The sequence below is a fragment of the Asterias rubens genome, chromosome 9, assembly GCF_902459465.1.
Source record: "Asterias rubens chromosome 9, eAstRub1.3, whole genome shotgun sequence".
NCBI lineage: Eukaryota > Metazoa > Echinodermata > Asteroidea > Forcipulatida > Asteriidae > Asterias > Asterias rubens.
The window spans coordinates 4889659-4909572 of record NC_047070.1 but is presented as its reverse complement, the minus strand read 5'-3'; the positions used below and the strand labels follow the sequence as shown (position 1 = coordinate 4909572).

The 19914-nt window shown below is 39.1% G+C and overlaps 2 protein-coding genes across 3 annotated transcripts; one reads left to right on the top strand and one right to left on the bottom strand.

The window, feature by feature from the left end:
* Window positions 1-2882: 2882 nt before the first annotated feature.
* LOC117295120 (uncharacterized protein C6orf163 homolog) lies at window positions 2883-11442 on the bottom strand. Of its 2 annotated transcripts, none has more exons than XM_033777685.1 (5): window positions 11387-11442; window positions 5836-5968; window positions 5127-5329; window positions 4501-4703; window positions 2883-4201 (listed from the first exon to the last, which is right to left on the bottom strand). In XM_033777685.1, the coding sequence occupies exons 2-5, from the start codon at window positions 5951-5953 to the stop codon at window positions 3826-3828; spliced, it is 900 nt and encodes a 299-aa protein (XP_033633576.1). In that variant the 5' UTR covers window positions 5954-5968; window positions 11387-11442; the 3' UTR covers window positions 2883-3825. The 2 variants fall into 2 exon arrangements, with proteins under 2 accessions (XP_033633576.1, XP_033633575.1); XM_033777684.1 differs by lacking the exon at window positions 11387-11442 and adding an exon at window positions 6819-6847.
* Window positions 11443-11530: 88 nt separating this feature from the next.
* LOC117294780 lies at window positions 11531-19337 on the top strand. Its single transcript, XM_033777300.1, has 3 exons — window positions 11531-12092; window positions 17041-17093; window positions 18181-19337. Exons 1-3 carry the CDS (start codon window positions 11990-11992, stop codon window positions 18829-18831), a joined length of 807 nt encoding a protein of 268 aa, XP_033633191.1. The 5' UTR covers window positions 11531-11989; the 3' UTR covers window positions 18832-19337.
* The last annotated feature ends 577 nt before the right edge of the window (window positions 19338-19914 follow it).

The following is a 19914-nucleotide window of genomic DNA, read 5'->3' as shown; positions in this document are numbered from 1 at the left end:
TTTATTTTCTGTTTGTGTCCTTTCTGTAATGACTCAACAGTTTTATTAGATTTGTTAAATTTGCATTGGGGAAAGAGAATATTAGGTTTTGTTTTAACCTCATACCCCGATGTATGTTAGCACTGTATACATGTACTCAGTACTTTCCCCGCGTTCTTTGATAAAAATTACAGATTTTCCTGAAGACACAAGGAGCAGCTTCAAAAGAAATGAAACGGGCATGTCTCTATTCACTAGCCAGACGGAGCACTGGAGAAAACTGGTCTTCTGGTGTTATAACTGGCATTTGTCCAGCAGACCTTAGACTTGATAACAAGTCGTTAGCGCTGCCTGTTACAATCACACATTCTGATGTTCATGCAACAGTCACAGTAAATTATACATTCATGCAACGGTCGTAGGTCACGTGTGGGATTGAGGATGTTGGTACCGTCCCTGTAACTGGTAACTACACCGCTTAACAATTTTCGGACTTGAACGCTTGAATTGGCATGCATTATGCAAGTTCTTAAAAAATGAAAACACACTGATCAAGGAACAGTTTTTATGGATAACGCAGTACCCGTATATGAAACTATGTGTGTTGTTCGGAGTGTACTTTCTTTTTGTATGCATTGTTGCGCACTCTGCATTCATTGCACAACGGACACGTGGATATCCGAACCTGCCCGAAAAAGGTCATAAACGTGAAAGTGAAACGTCAAATCAAACTTTGAACAACATTAAAAGTTTGGTGCTAAAGACATTTTAATTAGCATCAGCCAATATTGACTATAATGATAAATATTGCAAACATTATACAACCACCTGGCAAGCCCATTCGTATACAAAGTTAAAATGATAAAACATTTCACATAAAATATAATTGTTAGTCACACACTAAAAGACTTGGGGCCCAATTTCATAAAGCTGTTGAAAAGCAGACAGTTCTGCTTTACTAAGCAAGAAATGAGTGGGGTACCAGTTACAGCAATGTTAACTGAAATGGTATTTTGGCTGGTAACATATTTCCGCTAAGCAAGATTTCTCTGTGCATGGCAAGTTTTCGTGCTTACAGGCTTTATGAAATTGGGCCCAGGTTGAATCTTGGTTAAGAAGACAAAATGTATAAATGATTGGGGTAGAGCTATAATGGTCGATAGAGTATGTGCCCACCGTACATGTATACATGTACATGTAGCAACTGGCCGTCATCAGTATGATGGTACCCCCATGGGGCAATTTCACAAAGAGCTAAGATTGATCATAACTGCAAATCAATCCTAGATGCTTAGTAAAGTGTAATATCACAATACAAATCACTATGGTGATACTGACAATTTGTCTTATGATGGGTTTTATTGCTTTGTGAAATTGGCCCCTGGGCAATAGCACATTACATGTATAGTGAAATTCTTCATCTTTCACTGCCTGGGCTCTTGCGCCGCATCTAAAAGACGCGATGCAGCAATAAAAATGGCAGAAACTTGTGTTTGTGCTTGTGAAAGAGCCCTTGCACTGGCTGCTAGCGCTGAGGTAAAACAATGAAAAATGGAAATGTGCACGTGTGTACGCCTCGTGCACAAGTCTCATTCATTTATAGGGCCTTCCTTTAACCTCAGTGAGGGTCTTTGTCTTGTTCAGTTCAGAATTTATGGAAAACTCCTTTGTGAATCAGTACCATGTAAGTAGGATTTGAAACTTTGCATGGTGGAAATAAGATATAGAAGAGTTTGCGGTAACACCATGTAATAACAATCTCTAAATGAGTTGGGGTGGTTCTGAAAAGAACCGTTGGATCAGCGGTGATGCACGAAGGCGGGAAATATTTCCCCCCTTCGTGCATCACCGCTGATCCGCCGCCCAGTACTTAAGCAGCATGCAGCATCAGAGTCCAGCATTCTCCAGAAGATGATCAGAGCATACTGACCGAAACGTCGAGTTAATCCAACGGTTCTTTTCAGAACCACCCCAACTCATTTAGAGACTGTTATTACATGGTGTTACCGCAAACTCTTCTATATCAGTACCATGTAGTAATTGTGGCTAAATTGTATAGTATACTCAAATCTGTTATGCTGGCTCAAACATCATTACCCTTGTCACTTGCCCATCTTAAATTATAAATCATCTCAGATCCCTGGGGAGTATAGAGCCTAAAACACCAAGTATGTAGCCTAGAAAGATAAATCAATCACAAGAGCCATCTTGGTCCTCTTTACATCCCTAACCCCTTGAGTGAAGAGACTCAATTATAGTGAAGCATCTTGCTCAAGGGCACAGGTGTCATAACCATGAATTTTAAATTCCACACCCTATAATGACTTAGCCAGCAGAACTTGAGTGCACTAGAACGCTCAGCAATTAGCGCGCCATTATTAAGAGCACTTTCTCATATAGCCTTCTCCAGGGCTCCAATGTTACATTGGACCACAGGCCGCGACCAGGTTTTTTTAGAGCCGGGCCAGTAATCTACGACCAGACAAATCCCGGGGTCTTCAGTTGAATATGTACCTCACTGTGTAATATATGTACATTATATATCTTGAACAGAGCAGAATTAAAGGAACACCTTGCCTTGGATTGGACGAGTTGGTCTTTGAAAAGTGTTTGTAACCGTTTGTTATAAAATGCATGGTTAGAAAGAGGTTTAAAAAGTAGAGTACAATGATCTACACTTAATATGCCTCGAAATTGCGTGGTTTTCCTTTTACCTCGTCAACTAACACGGTCGGCCATTTATGGGAGTCAAATTTTTGACTCCCATAAATGGCTGACCGTGTTTGTTCGCAAAGTAAAACCAAAACCACGCAATTTCGAGGCATATTTGTGTGGATCATTGTATTCTACTTTTACAACCTTTTTTCTAACCAAATGCATTTTACAACAAACTGTTACAAATGCTTTTCAAAGACCAACTCGACCGATCCAAGGCAACGTGTTCCTTTAAGTTCAATCAAACATTGACCTTTAGTCTGACACCAATTCTCAGTATTGGGTGAAAACAAAAAGTGATTTTGTTTTTCTCATTCTGATTATGTTCCTGTAAAAAAGTCTGGTTCAGTAAATACTTTGAGCTACTAGCCCCGTGGTTTTTCTTCCAATTTCAAGTTTTTGTTCTCATCAAGTACATTGTGTTTCTGAACATGAATTTATCACTCTTACCAAGGCACATTGGATGCAACTTCTTCAAAGTGAAATAATTGACCTGAATTGTAGCCTTTGGCCAAAAAGCAATGTCTGTGAATTCTCAATTTGAAAGTTCAAGTTTTACAATGAATCCTCTCTGTCAAACAACTTGAATTATTTTATACAGAATTAGTTGTTCCATAATATATGTCAAGGATGTTTATATATACATAATGTCATTTACAATGAATGTTGCATTACAATTTAAAACAATATTGTAAAATATGTGTGAGGTAAAAAACGCTGGAATATGGAATGTTAAATGACCCAATTGTTTCAAGTTTCTTTGATCTGCATGTATTGTATACATAACCTGATATCTTGGAATGTGTTTTTTCTGCCTTCATTGATAACCGCGAAACATCCATCCAAAGCTATCGATAATAATAATAAAATCCCTACCAAAATTCCTACCAAAATCAAATGTAATATTTCAAAGTTCTTTGAACAAATCATTCAAACAGAACTAAACTTGTTGCCAAATCGGTCTTTCAAACATGGCATAAAAAACGGTGCAAACACCAACTGCTACATAATTTCCATTTCAGATAGAAAACTCACCTCACCCGGAATTCCATTAACTGGTGGCACCACTGTTCACAACAGCTCATTTTAGTAGACAGGTTTCTTTTTCAATAAACCATTGCGTGGTTTTCCTCATTTCAGGAGAAAATCAGCTTGCCCTTGGTCGAATCCTTTAGTCTTATTGATGAAGAGCTGGTACGAGTTCTTCATCTCGTTATATTTTTCCTCCCACTGTTTCTTGACCTCGCATTCTCTGTCGACTTCCTTGAGGGTTTCCTGATTTCTCAGCTCCAACTTCTGGATCGTCTCCCGGAGTTTCTGAATCTCCGACTGGTGGAGTGTTTTGACGCGTCCAAGTTCAATGGCGGCAATGCGGCGCTCCTCGCGTTGGGCCGATAAAACGGCCTCGATGCGCTCCTGTTTCATGCGCTCCTCGAGGGCCTGCAATGCTTGGGATTTGTCTTGGGCGGTCGTCTTGGCAGTTTGGGACTCGCGGTCGGCCGTTACTCTGATGGAATGAAACAGTAAAAGGTCCACTTTTAAAAATTGAATTAAGAAAAAGGTAATTTGAGTCTCTCCTCTTTAATACACAGGTTCACACTGTGTTCAGGTTTCTTGAATACCTGTTGGTTTTGATGGTATTAGGTCTCCTCATGTAAAATGTGATCAGACTATTTTTCCAATTTTCAAATGTCCTTTGAAAAAAAACCAACTCAATGTCTAACCTCAAACTAAATAAGGGTTTAAAATAAGTTTGACTCGAAAAGTCAACAACAATTTTTTTTCACAAAAATGAACATCACTGACCTTGCCACTCTCTCAGTTTCTTTCCTGGCAATCTCGACCTCCTCTTTCCTGGCCACAGCGACGGCCTCTTCCTTCTCTTTGACACCCTGGACTCGGACTTTCTCTACGGTATCTCTCAAGATCTTCTCCCCTGTTTCTTTTTCGTGTCGTACCTGCTCATTAGCTTGCTTTGTCATGATGCCCTCAACCCGTAATGCCTCCTCCTTTGAAATTAAAGAGTAAATACACAGAGTATGATGTATTGTTTTAATGTTACAAATTATTATACCATGAAAACGGTGTTCTATGTAAACAGCAAACTCCTGGATAAGAGCCTATAAACTTTAAAAAAATGTATTGTGTTCTAAACCAGGTCTTAGTCTTGACTCAGGACACATGCATCTCACGTTCCTAATGCATCCCACACCAACAAAAGCCTACTGCTGTATACTGGTGTACTATGTACACAGCAAACTCCTTGAAAAGAGCCTACTACCTAAAAAAAAATATGTATTATGTTCTAAACCAGGTCTTAGTCTTAACTCAAGACACATGCATACTCATGACCCTAATGCAACCCACAAAAACCAAGCCTACATGTACTATGTAAACAGCAACCTCCTTGAAAAGAGCCCATAACCCCTCACCTTTAGTGATTTCTCATTGCTGATCTTTAGATTACTGACGGCCTTTTCTAGCTCAATCTTAGCCAGTTCTCTGCACTTCTCCAGCGCTACGCTCTTCATGTGCTCCGCCTCTAGCCACACCTTGTGCTCAGCGGCTGATATTGCTGTGTCTTTATCATTTTCTGCCTGGGACTCCCAATGGTTGTGGATATTCTGCCCAATATCTACAAAACAAGTTCATAACACATTCTTTAATTTAAAAAAAAACTCAATAATAATTACTTTTTTTGATGAGATGTTGTTGCCTAACATCACACGGTTGTATGGCCACTTCTAAATGAGGGCTACACTTAACTGATGTGGGCTATCGACCCAAATAAACTCAACTGTCACACCAGGGGAGTGTTGCCAGTTGCCACATACACTCTTGGGGCTGAAATAGGGTTACACATGTTTTATAGCTGACTGCCACAAATTTATCATTGGCAAAGAGTGTATTAACCTTGATAGGATTTGGGACTACGAAGATGAAACGTTTAAACATGTTGACATGTTTGACAAATAATAAAGAACAATAACTATGGCAAGCGTATATTGCATATTTGCACTTTAGGGCAATACACAACATAAAACTGAATAACATTACCGAATCAATTTATTTTCAAGTATTGTACACATTTCTGCTAAAACCACTCATTAACCAACAATTCCGACTGAGACTATACCATACCTAAGATATTCTGATGTGTGTACATCTGAACTTGGACTGGTTTACTGTCCTCATAGCGTAGAGGTATCCCATCATACCGTGGGGACAGGGCCTTGTTCTCTTTCCCTCGCTTGTCCATTCTTTACCTGAGACACTGTAAAAAAAAATAATAATAATAATTAGATTAGAATAACTGGATAAAAAAAAAATCAGGAAAATATTCTACTATTCTAAAGATTTTCTGTTTTTCAAAATTTTGTGAGTCAAACAATTGTAAATTAAAAATTATAAATACTATCTAAAATCATCCTCGACCTTGAGTGATAAATGAAACAATAATGGCACAATTTCAGACTTTTTGCTATTTTATAATCTGAATTTTAATTAATTTGCACGATTTTTCAATGCTTATATGATGGCCTAAAATTGTTCGTTTCTCATGCATGAAACGTGTTGCATTGGTGTGTACTTCAATTTCGCCTCCTGGCAAAGTTGCCACCTCACTTATAAGTGCCCCCTGTCATAATGATATAGTTAGTGGCCCCTCACAAGTCGCTCCCCCCCCCCCCCCAAAAAACAAACAAAGTTGCCCCCCCCCCTCCCTTAAAAGTCGCCCGTACGGTGAGCGATGTAAAGCCATCACAAAGTGAGGGCGCTTCTAAATATTTTGAAACAACTTATTTATATTTTTTTTGTACAGATAGATTCTGAAGTGAGTGACCTTGCATGGGGCGAGTTGACTGGCATTCACTGTGCCGCACGGTTCAACTTCCTGTGCCACGTAAATCAGTGGGAACTTGGGAGGCAAAATTCATGCACGGAATTCGTGCACGTACGGTGATTTGTTCCGTTTTACTTTTATCTACACCCAAGAGCAAGGCACAGCACAGACACAGGCAAAAACGAATGGGCCCGAATTTCTCCCAAAACCAAAGCACCCACATTTCAAATAAAAATCACAGTCTAACGTGAAAACAAACCAAATTTCTAGCAAATTTACTTACGTGGTCACTCTCGCCTCTGTGCTGCTGGGATCCAATTTGGCTAATAACTACCTCATGTAAATAACAACCATGCGCTTAAAAAAAAAGGTCGTTCGTGATTTTCTCTTGAGATATATCATCTCAATTGTATTTCTTAATAAACTTATATAATAAGACATTTATTGAAAATTAGCAGCAATACTACAATGTTTTGTATAATTATACCACTATTTATGACAATGCGGAGGAATATTTTTTATCTTGTTGGTTGCATAGCAACTTGTTATCTGCTACTTGAGGGCGCTATACATACAACGTTTGCGTCGTCTGCTAAACATCACTAGTATGATAGACTTTACGTATAGGGATGGTTTTTAAACACGAAACATTCATGGTAAAATCTAGCAAATCAAAAGCATATTTTGTCATTCACATTAATTAAAAACACCAAGACTATTGAATAACCTGTGTTGAAAAAAGAATTACCCCGCAGGCACATGCCACAGAGCAAAATAATAAAACGTGCTCTGGCATAATAACACAAAACAAAATGTTGAAAAGAGCGGCCAGTGATCGCTAACTCAAAAACATTGGGGGGAAAAGAAGAAGAAAAAGAAAGAAAAACCCCCACAACGGAGTATTGTGGTTCCTTCGGAATAACACAAAGTTATAAATACACCAGAAAACAGAAAACTTTTATGTGCCGACGGTTGAGGGCGCAACTTGCTTTTGTTTTCTATCTGTCCGCCGTGCAGCAGATTTCACTTGTTAGCTCATCTTATTTTTTACGAGCAATCAATAACGAATCATATCCCGCAGGTGTTCCAGTGTTGCGGGAAACCATTTTTGTCCCAGGTTCTTTGCTTGACTGAATATGCAGGTGAAGTTTGTAATTGTTCAATAGCATGATGCTTTATAGCTTTTTCTGTACTGACTTCGTCTCGGACGGGGAAGGGGGTTGCATGACCCCTTGGTCGAGACACCCCTCCATTATCCCGGACCATTATTTCACAAGTTTCAGATATCTCAACTGACGAACAAAATTCTCTTGGGACACTAAGAAAGTGTTAGAAAAACGTATGTTGTGCAACCAAAGTTTTCCTTTTTGCATATCAATGCAATAATTATTACTTGCCTCCCGAATTTTTCTGTTAAAATTTTATTTCAATTTCCTCCCCTATCATTTCCTGTGCTGTGACATGACCTTAAGACCGTCAATATCAAACAACAATCCCATCCGCCGCCCATCACTCATCATCGCTCCTCTACCCAGGTTCCACTATTGTAATACCCCATTTTCCCAGAGATTCTGTCCCCCTCCACATACGGCAAACTGTGTACAAACTTCTTCTGTTAGTACAATTATACAGATTTCCGTGAAACACCACTGAGCCTAGCTGCCATGCTGCCCCCCCCCCCCCCACACTTCAGCGGCCATAATATTGAAGTAAATCAAATCGGCCTAGTTTTATCCTTCGTTATAAATATTAACAGAACGCTTTGTAATAAATTGGCCGAATTGTTTTTTCTGCATAAGTAAGGTTGAATACAATGTAAATCATGGTTTTAATCTGAACTTCGAACCGTACTCCATCAGTTACATTTGTATTAAACAGTTCTAAATTAAAAAGAAAGGCTTTACATGAATAGTCAACCTTTTTGTATCTGATGTTTGTTTAGACTATCGTCAATAATAGCCCCTTTAAAACAAGAGCAATTAGCAATGGTCCCTTGCTAAATTGTAGCATGGTTGTAAGATTTTACAAAAATTTTTACCTCGTTTGAAAGAACAACATTTTTTGGAGTGTCCAGGGTCCCTTGTCAAATCGTGTCCAACATAGATGACAGCCGGGTTGAATTAACGGCAAATGTTTTTGCATAAACAACTGCATACTAAACTGCTTTAGTTTTAAACCAACATAACGTCGAAGTGAAGTATTTTTTTAAGAAGCTCATAAAATACTACCGAAAGCTGTTGTAAGCTTCAAAGAAAGTTGTTATTACCATGAGGCTACTTTTACGAGTGATTAATATTGAAACGTATACCTACCCTTTAAAGGCAGTGGACACTATTGGTAATTACTCAAAATAATTATTGGCATAAAACCTTACATGGTAATGAGTAATGGGGAGAGGATGATGGTATAAAACATTGTGAGAAACGGCTCCCTCTTTAAGTGACATAGTTTTCGAGAAAGAAGTTATTTTCCACGAATTTGATTTCGAGACCTCAGATTTAGAACTTGAGGTCTCAAAATCAACCATCTAAATGCACACAACTTCGTGTGACAAGGGTGTTTTTTTCTTTCATTATTATCTCGCAATTTCGATGAACGATTGAGCTCAAATTTTCACAGGTTTGTTATTTTATGCATATATTGAGATACACCAAGAGAGAAGACTGGTCTTTGACAATTACCAATAGTGTCCATTGCATTTAAAGCTGTTTTAAATTTACCTTTATCATCAGCATAACTGGGGCAAACTGATATTATAATAACATAAATATTCTAAGACAAACTCACGTATAATTTATTTAACCCGTTTCGAACAGCTGCTTGCGATGTGGTTATTTCTCATGATTTATCACGTGACTTTTTCGAGAAAACAAAAAAATGAGCACGTATCACCGGTCCTTACAAAAGGGGGATCTGATGTAATTGCATTTGTAATGAGTGAATTGCCTGAAGTGGAACGTGTTACTAGACCAAAATAGAATAATTATTTCCCCCGAATTAAGATGTTATAAAGGTTAATGGAATAATCTATATGCGATTTATTTTGTAAACCTTCAATTAAAGGGGAAAGTATGCATATTTGAATGTGTTTTGGGCATGAGAAACTGATCAAAACTGACACATGCAGTACCCGAGTTGAAATTCTTATTTGTTTTAAGAATTAAAAAAACCCAGCTGGGCCCAATTGCATAGTGCTGCCTTCCTGACCTGAAGCAACAAATATTGCTTCAGGCCCCTACATTTTCTGCTCAGGAGACATGAGCAGGATACCAGTCGAATAACCGAATAATGACAGAAAAACACCCTTAATTGCATTACTATTAGAAAAGGCTTTTGAAGTCTTTTATTATTTGAGTGAGAAGTTGCCACTTTCTCAAAAGCTAAACATTACTTCTGAGGGAGCCAGTTTCTCAGAATGTTTTTTTATCGTCAGCTCTTTATTGCTCGTGTACCAAGTAAGTTTCTTTTTGCTCACAATTATTTTGACTAATGTGTACGGTGCCTTTAAAGAGTGCAAGTGCATTAATGTCATATTTATGATTAATAGAGTTGACATTAATGTTTATGGTCCACTGATTCTCAGCCGTGGCAGCATCCGCCATTAGTCTAAAAGCCTGTAACGTTGATTTATTCATCTCAACAATTCTGGGTGACATATTTTTCTTTAAATTATTTAATAGAGACAAAAGGAATTCATTGTGACTCGTTCCATGGACCACACAGTATTTAGACATTATCATGACGTATAACGATCATAAAGATTTTTTGTACCAAAAACATCATCACTGTACTTTTAAGTTTATTATTAAAAAATATTGTGCTGGTATCCGGTTTGTGCAGTAGATTAGCATTATTCAATTCTCCAGGATTAGGTGGGGATTTCGCTACTGTGGTGACATAAAGTATGCATCGAGTAGACATATGGCACTGTGTGGGCCTAATTACATAATTTCTAAGCAAGAAAATTGTTCGTCAATACACCAAAAAAAACAATTAGTGAATTGCTAATTGATAATAATCAGGAATATTACAATGTGGTGTTGGTCAACTTAGAGAGAAAGAACAAAACTATAAACTGCAGTTTTTCTAATTATTTTAATGGGAGTCTGTTGAGTTAATTATGTAATATGGCGTTCGCGTGTGTGCACACAGGCCACGGTGGCAAGAAATAAACGTTTTGTTTACAGTGTTTTTTTATTCTGCGCATTGTATTTCCTTGTGTAAGTTGATAATGCATTTCATAACCTATGTTTATTTGAAGTACTCTAAAACAATGTCATGTATTCCAAAGGTTGTGTGTTTACAGAGGTAGGCCTATATAAAAATAATAGGGATTCAAGTCCGGCTCTAGTTCGTGCATTAAACCTCAGTACACAATCCCTGGTACAGCGTTATGGTAGCATTTTCTTTTCGCTGCGTACGTATGGGTTGGAGGCTTAAAGGCACTGGGGTGGATTTCACAAAGGTAGTCCTAACTTAGGACTAGTCCTAGGCAATGCTAAGAGATAGGACCAGTACTAAGTTAGGACCAGTAACTCATCCTCCCGAGGTCACATTTTGGGGCTTTCATACTTGGTGGTGTAAGCATATCCTATAAAATAATCTGTGAACATTTTAACTCAATTGGTCATCGAATTTTCAAGAGAACAAAGAAAAGAAAAAATACCCAGATTGAATTGAATATTAGTGTGCATACGGATGCCTAAAAAGGGCTTCAAGCCCGAGAAGTCTTAAACAAAAAAAAGAGAGACAATAATTACGTCTTACGTCCACTCAATATTATGTTACTTCAGAGGGAGCCGTTTCTCACAATGTACTACAGTTCTCTATTGCTCGTGTTTTAGTAATTACCAATAGTGTCCACTGCCTTTAACGTCACATCACCCATAGGCACAGCTAGATGGTCAGCTCGCAACGCACGAACAGTGATGCAAGTTGCGAGGTTTGGTTTGGGCAAGCATTTTACCATTGCATCAAATCAGCAGACGACATCGCAGCGTGCGAGCCGTTTATTTTGAACGTCCATCCAGCCGTTGTGAATTGTATAAGTATACAATATATATATCATTAGATATTATAGATGCTGGTTCTATTTTGCGCCAAAAAGAATCCATCAGACTTCAGGTCGAATCACTCGCTAGGGTTTTCATTAAATAAAAGTGCGGGCGGGATAACCATGAACATGACATGTTCATACGTGATCATTAAACTAGGGTAAAGTCAGTTTGGAATTAAGCATAATACATATAATATCTATCGGGTCGTGCTGATGGGTTGTCGGATATAGCGAAGGCGATCAAGATATATAAGGCTTGACGAGGCTACGCATGTATCCATCAGCTGGGAGGATTATGAACAACTTGATGGTTGATGAGTAAATGTAATTGATGACTGGCAGCTGTATCAACGCTCCTGGTGTCAGCTTCTTCATTCAGGCGAGGAGTTGCAAACGAGATGGCACCTCTTCGCTGGAGCCGTTCTGACCTGCTGTGGGTCATGGTTGTTGTTGTACTAGGAATAATATGTGCTGGTGTTTGCTGTGAGGATGTTGTTACGGGTAAGTAATGATTTAGATGCTCATCGATTTACCATCAAGCTATAAGGCTTTAAGATTAATGGGTTGTCATTTTCCATCTAATGGATGATTTTGTTGGTATTTAGCTTTGTTGCCCATCGTGATTCTGCATCTTCATCGGTAGGGCCTACCCCGTAAAGGCATTGGACACTAATGGTAACGGCTGAAACATTATTGTTAGCATACAAATTTACTTGGTAACGAGCGCGAGCAACGGAGAGCTGTTGATTATAACACTGTTTTGAGAAGCCTTTGGATCTGCAATCAAACACATTAATGTGCAACAAGGTATTTTTCTTGAAGGTTTGTTATTTTATGCATGTGTTGGGATACACCAAATGAAAATACCGGTCAATAACAATTACCAAACGTGTCCAGCAGCCGATTTCATGAAACGCTGAAATCAATCCTATGCGAGTTAGTCCTATCACTCGTCCTAACTTGGATTGGTTCAATGCGTCATAACGTCTATAAATACGGAACTTGACTCATCATAAGTCCTAAGATTAATCCAAAGCTATGTAGGGTTTTGGTGAAATCGACGGCGGTGCTTTAAACTCATCTTAAAAACCAACCTGTTTTGCTGCTTCTTGAGAGCACCTTTTCATCCTTCATTAGATATAACTCCTCCGTCTTACTCCTCTCCTCAAGTCACACTAGCCTGATTTAGATACGTGTGTCTCATCATCAGTGGTGTATAGGCATCATTCGGGCAAAGACATTAAATTGGGAGGGCTTTGATGCATCGGAACCATTCATTTCTCCACCTTTTAAGGGGTGGGAGGGGGGGGGGGGGTTCCGAGCAGAGATGGGCTCACGTCCCTTTGTTTTGATGGGTGTTTCAGTTGCCGTATAACGTAGTACTCCTATAATCAAAACTTTCAAAAAATAATCAAAACTTACACTGGAGGGTGTATATCACTGATTTCTGCACGAAAAACGATGTTGGTGTTATTTTAAAGGGATTTATACGTTTGGTGGCAATACAAACTTATGGTCAGTACAGCAGTTACGAATAGAGCATTTTGAGAAAAACTTCGAAGTGTAATGTTGTTATATGTAAAAGGATATCAGTTTACACTCCTCCCAAATGTATTGTCTGAGAAGTACTACTGTCATTAAAGGCAGGGGACACTAATTACTCAAAATAATTATCAGCATAAAACCTCACTTGCTAACGAGTAATGGATAGAGGTTGATAGTATAACAACATTGTGAGAAACGGCTCCCTCTGAAGTGGAGTAGTTTTCGAGAAGAAGTAGTTTTCCACGAATTTGATTTCGATACCTCAAGTTTAGAATTTGAGGTCTCGAAATCAAGCATCTGAAAATACACAACTTCGTGTGACAAGGGTGTTTTTTTCTTTCATAGACCGATCGAGCTCCAATTTGCACATGTTGAGATACAGCAAGTGAGAAGACTGGTCTTTGACATTAACCAATAGTGTCCACTGGCTTTAATGACTCACAGAGATGTTATAAAGCTCAATCGGTCACGAGAATTTTGTTATTGACAAACTACATCAGGCTGTAAATTGTTTACTCTTTTCAAACATCCGGTTCTGGACTTGCGGTATTATAAAACAATTTGTCACCCAACTCTCAACAAAACTCAATCATTTCACAAATCTGTAAACGTTTAAATAATCACTCTGGTTTATCATTTAAAATCCTCTCCTCCCAATTCCATCATCAAATTCCACCCCACACCCATCAAATTCCCTCAGTCAATGTACCCATTATTATCATGTCGATGGCACCTTTTGAGTGCCCCATTTCCTCTCGAATCAACCCCGTCCTCCCGCCATCCTCGAGACCCACCAGCGAACCTCATCATTTCCAATTAGTCGCGCCGTTCTCTCGCTCCCTGCTCAGCAGACTATACACTCCTGCCTCATTCCATCTTCCCTCAGGCAATTTCGGTGAAACGCCGCACCCCGACATCACCAAACGCAACAAGGCAAAGGCAATCTTTCCTTAAAGATCCCCGATGATGAACGAGGTGTCGGCTAGAGTCCCTTTCACATGAGAGCCATTTAGCAAGGGTCCCTTGCTAAACTTGAGCATGGTTATACAATTCTACAAAATGTACCTCGTGTGAAAGGACAACAATTTGTTTACTGTCTGACAAGGTCTCTTGCAAAATCTTGTCACACAATAATTGCAACATTTTAAAACTGTGCTAAAACTAAGCAAGGGTCCACTGTTAATAAAATTGCTGTCGTGTGAATAGCGCTTCTGTCTTTCTTGTCTCACCATAAGACACAGAAACAACCCTCAAAGACCCATTATACATCAACCCTATCATCAATCATCTTTAAGCATAATCCAAGATATGCAAATGGCAGGATGTATAAGATATCATCATCACCCATGCACATCTCACCCGTGTAATATCCCTTTCCACCCCACAGCACTGTTTATTTCCACGCTGTGACATCACATAATGACGGCCCCCATTTAGAATAAACACACACACTCGGGCGCACAAGGCTGCATGAGCTAATTTTGACTTTCCAGTTCTAGTCCACAATTCCATACGGCCGAAGTTTTTCTTTATTTTCTTCTCATTTTGTTCAATCAAATCGTCAACGAGTGTGACTTGACAGTTGACGGGTAAAACAACATGGTGGTCTCGGCCTTCTAAACACCGTATTGGCAGCTGCAATGGGCTTGGATAACCCGCCTATATCATGCTTGCACCCGAGCTAAGCTGATAAAGCTGCTATAACGGCGCAATAAATTCCAGATAACGAGTACTATTACAATTCAAGCTCAGCTCAGACAAAAAATCAGATTCGTGATAAAATTTGTTGCAGTTTCAATTTAATAGCTCACATTAATTTTGTTGCAGGCATTTTATTTTCGTCTGAACTAGGGCCCGCTGTCAAAATGGAGGAAATAGTATTTAAATAGCCATCAAAATAAACATTGCTTGTTTGATCGCAGCTATAGCAATGTAAAAAGGAGCTTCATCTTGTTGAACGACGTGTGCAAAAATCACTGCACTCTATGTCTGTCCGCCTGGCTTTCTGATTTTCCCGTCACTCGGCAAACTCCCATAGGGCAATTAAAGCCAATCTCTCTCACTCAAACATTATGTTTTGATTAGGAGTTACACAAATCAATACATTTTGATTAAGTTTAGCCCATCCCGAGACAACATAAGTCATTGTGAAATCAGCGATTAGCTCAGTAGGATTCAAACCCACAACCTAGTGATTGCAAGTCCTGCAGCACTGAACACGGGTGACATGGAAACCTCGGGGTGACCTCTTACGGGTCAGAGATGACCCGGATTTAGGGTCAGAGGTTATCCGGACTCGGAAGGGGGAAGATCTATCTCTGGTTAGGGCTGACTTTGAAACCTGGAAAAAAAATGAAGGTTTGACTCGTATCCTTATAGTAAGTTTGACACAAGTTGGGGTCAGTTTTTACACAGGTTCCAGGCCGTTCACAATGACCCAGAAACAGTCCTATCCATCCACTTGCAACCCGAAATCCGGTGTAGAATTCTTACTTGACTCTCTTTCACTCAGTCAGATTGTGGACACATGAATAAGCAGGGCCCAATTTCATAGAGCTGCTAAGCACAATAACTTGCTTAACATGAAATTTATGCCTATGGCTAACCCTAACCCTACCAATAACCAAATTTCCATATTAATTTTTACTGGTACCGAGCTGTTTTTGCTAATCCTGGAAGTCACGTGAAAATTTGGCTGGTAATCCTGTGTTTTATCAAGGCAAGAATTTCATGCTAAGCAAATGTCTGTGGTAAGCAACTCTATATGGAAACTGGGCCCAGCAGCTAAGTGGGTGTCCTCGATAATATGAGTGCGCATTTTAGGCGACACGCAGGCGTTTAGCATTGTGCCCTTTTATCTTCGTAACTTGACTCCTGGAAATGGCAGAAGATGCGCGCAACAGAGACAGAGACAGAAACAGTGGCCGTGTGTCGTCGGTGCAAAGGTTCACTTTCCCTTTTATAGAACTCACGAGACGTTAATCAGAATTCCCCAAGAAATTGTTTGCCTGGCAAACACATTATGGAGCTGTGTATTTTAAAGATTACACATGATTGGTAGAGCTGTCATTATAGTCGGAGACAGTGTTCATGTTTTATGTGAGCAGGGCCACATGAAATAAGACATAGGGAAAATTTCGGCTTCATCCGTTGTGGACGGCAGGAAGTTTTGCAATTTTGATTGATTCGTATTCTATAGGCCTAGCCCCAAACAAATGAAAGGAAAATGCTGCGCTGGCCATACAGTCAAAATGTCATTCTATTCTATGACATGTTTTTATGTGAGTGCCAATTAATTGACAAATTACATTTTGGTATCATCAAAGACACATTACTTCCCCTCTCTGCCTCGCTATCATAAATCAACGTCATCTTTTAATCTGCTCATGACACTTTAGAAGCTGTTCTAGCTAACCATCGACAAAAGCAAAGCCGCTGGCTAGGGGGAAAGAACAACAACAACCCTTTAGATTTGCATTGGGTGTATACAGACAAATTTACTTCAAACCTTATTTAACAGTCATGGTGTACACCATCTCAATTTTGTGTGTGTTGTCAGTTTATGAACCTCTGCATTTACAGTAAACCAAGAGATGACGATTTTTGGTTCAATGTTAAAGATATATTTCATGTTATCACACACACACACACAGATCCTTTGTCATTTTAATTTGGGCAAAAAAACTCACGTGCTATCTGTTGTTCTACCATGGGCATATTAAAACTGCAACAACGCGACGTTGGATGAGGACAATAATAGTAATATTTGACGATTCGCAACGTCGTTCCCAAAACGTACTCCACCCCCAATTTTGCAGTTAGGCCTATACATTGCTTCCATCTAAGACCACGATCTCCACGCTAATGGATGTTAATAATTATTATTGTTCTCTTTTTTTTGCAGACGTGAATTCCATATTAACTGACGGCATCTCGGAAACCACTCCGGAACAACATGTAAGTTGTAACAATCTGCGGACTTTTTTTCACATCACGAAAAATGTTTCGTTTTGAAGTACGAGTTACCAACATTATTAAGTGGCGTCTGGAATCTATTCTATCAATGTACGAAATATGTAATATCGAACAAATATAAATCATCAGTAAACATTATAACTATAAGCATCATTTGAGTGAGAATAAACAACACCCTATGGTTTTTATACACTAAAATTTAATTGTATTTTTGGTGTGTGATTTAACGGTCACGAGAGGCTGACCAAAAGGTACAAGTTTCCAAATTGCTAATTAGTATTCGCACTTTGGATGACCCACCCACCAATGTAAACATTGGTCATAGAGAAAAGAGTGAGGGAAAAGGCCTTTAAATAGTTCCCACTGTTTTTAAACATTAGGTTTTGGACTCGCGAGATCAAAACTTTTTATTTTATTTTACTCATAAAATAAAAAATTAAAATAAAAAAAAGTATTGGCATTTCAAGCTTAAATACTTAAAGACACTGGAAACCTTTGGTATTTTGTCAAGACCAGTCTTCTCACTTGGTGTATCTCAACGTTATGCACAAAATAAAAAACCTGTGAAAATTTGAACTAAATTGGTCGTCGCAGTTGCGAGATAATTAACCCTTGTCACTCGAAAGTGTGTGCTTTCATTTGCTTGATTTCGGGACCTCAAAGTCTAATTCTGAAGTCCCGAAATCAAGTTTAAGTATTATTGTTGTGGATAATTACTTTATTCTCGAAAACTACGTTGTTTCAGAGGGAGCCGTTTCTGATAATGATTTATACTATCAACGGCTCTCCATTGCATGTTTTAAGTAACTTTTATGCTTACAATTAGTTTGTGTGATTACAAATAGTGTCCAGTGCCTTTAAAGAGAAGCTTACGACAATCTTTCATGCCATGTAAGTTATGTACAGATCTGGGAAGATTTACGTTTCCAATCTTACTAATGTTTGGCACGCATCCAAGTTTATTCTTCAAAACAAATGAAGTTTTCAGGGACAATTCATGAACAATTTGATCGCTGATCTAATTCAATTCTATTTGTTTTAACTTGTCGTGTGTTTTCTCTTTAATCAGACATCACCCTCGATAGAGAATACAACTGAAGGAGGCCTTACGTCAGAATTTAGCACATTACCAGTGAACGGAACACCTAGTAGCGAAACAACAACTTCAGAAAATTCGGGAATCACCAAAAGTCATGAAAACAAAAGTAATATTTCAGAAATATTGGATACAACAATAGAAACAACGACACAACAGATTGGAGACAGTCAAGTAGTGGTACCAGGGAAAGACGTACCCGCTGATAGTAATACAAATGAAAATAAGCCAACGTACATAAAGAACGCAGCAGGGCAGCACGGGCAAAATATAGTGGCAGCGGCGGGATCACCCAATCACCATAAACAAGTTAGAATAGTCCACGTTATCCTGTTCACCAGCTGGCAATTGATTGTGGCCATGATCGGATTAGAGGTTTTCGCCTACTGTGTCACCATCTTTATCATCTTCGGCTTCGGAAGACGGAGGTCAAGGGCTAAAAGATTTGGTCATTTTTCTTGGAAGCGTCCCGGACCTCTACAGCTGGAGCAAGAAACTTCATTTTCGACCGTCATGCCGGCTCGCGAACACCAAATCGGGGGAACTGAAGAACCTCTGATGAGGCCGCCGGCGCCCCATAAAGGCATGAAGAAAAAACCTTCGGTTCGAGGACATAGACCGTGACAAAACGAAACTCGACACTCAATATAAAAAACAATGATAACATTTATATATACTGTAAATAAAATAATAATAATTCTTTTTTTTTAATATTTGCACACGTTCCAGGTGGCACTTTCCCGTTGGTTATAAAAATGTGAGTTTTAACGAAGCACACGTCAACGCTAACATCTATTTTAACGAAGCACACATGCATCTAAGTTAAAGTGCACTGCTTTGGAAATTTAATCATTATGGATGGAAATGATAAACCCTTGCGATGCTCCCACGAAACGTTATGAAAATAGTATAAACATACGTCTTTAGTGAGTTGTCAACAATGTAAAAGGCCGCCAGCTCCAAGTAAGTGGATAATATAGGAATGCGTGACCGTCTCAATCTTCTGTTTACTGTTGGCTGCCATCAAAGAGACAGTTTTTATACACTACCCAACAAAAAATGCTACCACTAATGTAGCCTGGACATCTGACGTCACACTTCGAGGCTCGTGAATAACGCCAGAGAGTGGCCTCGCGAGCCTATAAAGGTCAATCCCCGTCCATAATCAACTTTCACATCATTCATTTCACATGGAGATACGCACCGTTCTACTCACTTTATATACATGCAAGTAAATGTGGACACTGCATGCAGACGACCGAAAGTGAGCTTTCCATATTTTTGTTTTGATTGGTCCGAGGTGATGTTTGTCAGCTGCACCTACATCACCTTCGACCAATCAAAAGACAAATATGGAAAGCTAACGTCACTACACGTTTATCAAAATGACACCATTGTATCCAATAAAATCATTGGTTCTAAAAAGCAAGTACCTGTCTTTCGGATAAAGACAGGGGAGTCTACCAGTGATGTTAGTTTGCGTTGGAAACTAGACTCGGGCGAGGTTTGGACGTTGGGTTTGGCAGTGTACAGTCCTGAATGTTCTTAGGAGGACTTCGCAGTCAACGTCCCATCAAGAATCATTGAACAATATTGAGTCATTGTGCAATACAGTTAACTTCGTGTTAGGAATGGCACTTGGGCCATGGATATGCAATCAGTAATCTTAAAAGAGAAAGGGAAATATCAAATTAAATTTTGTATTGT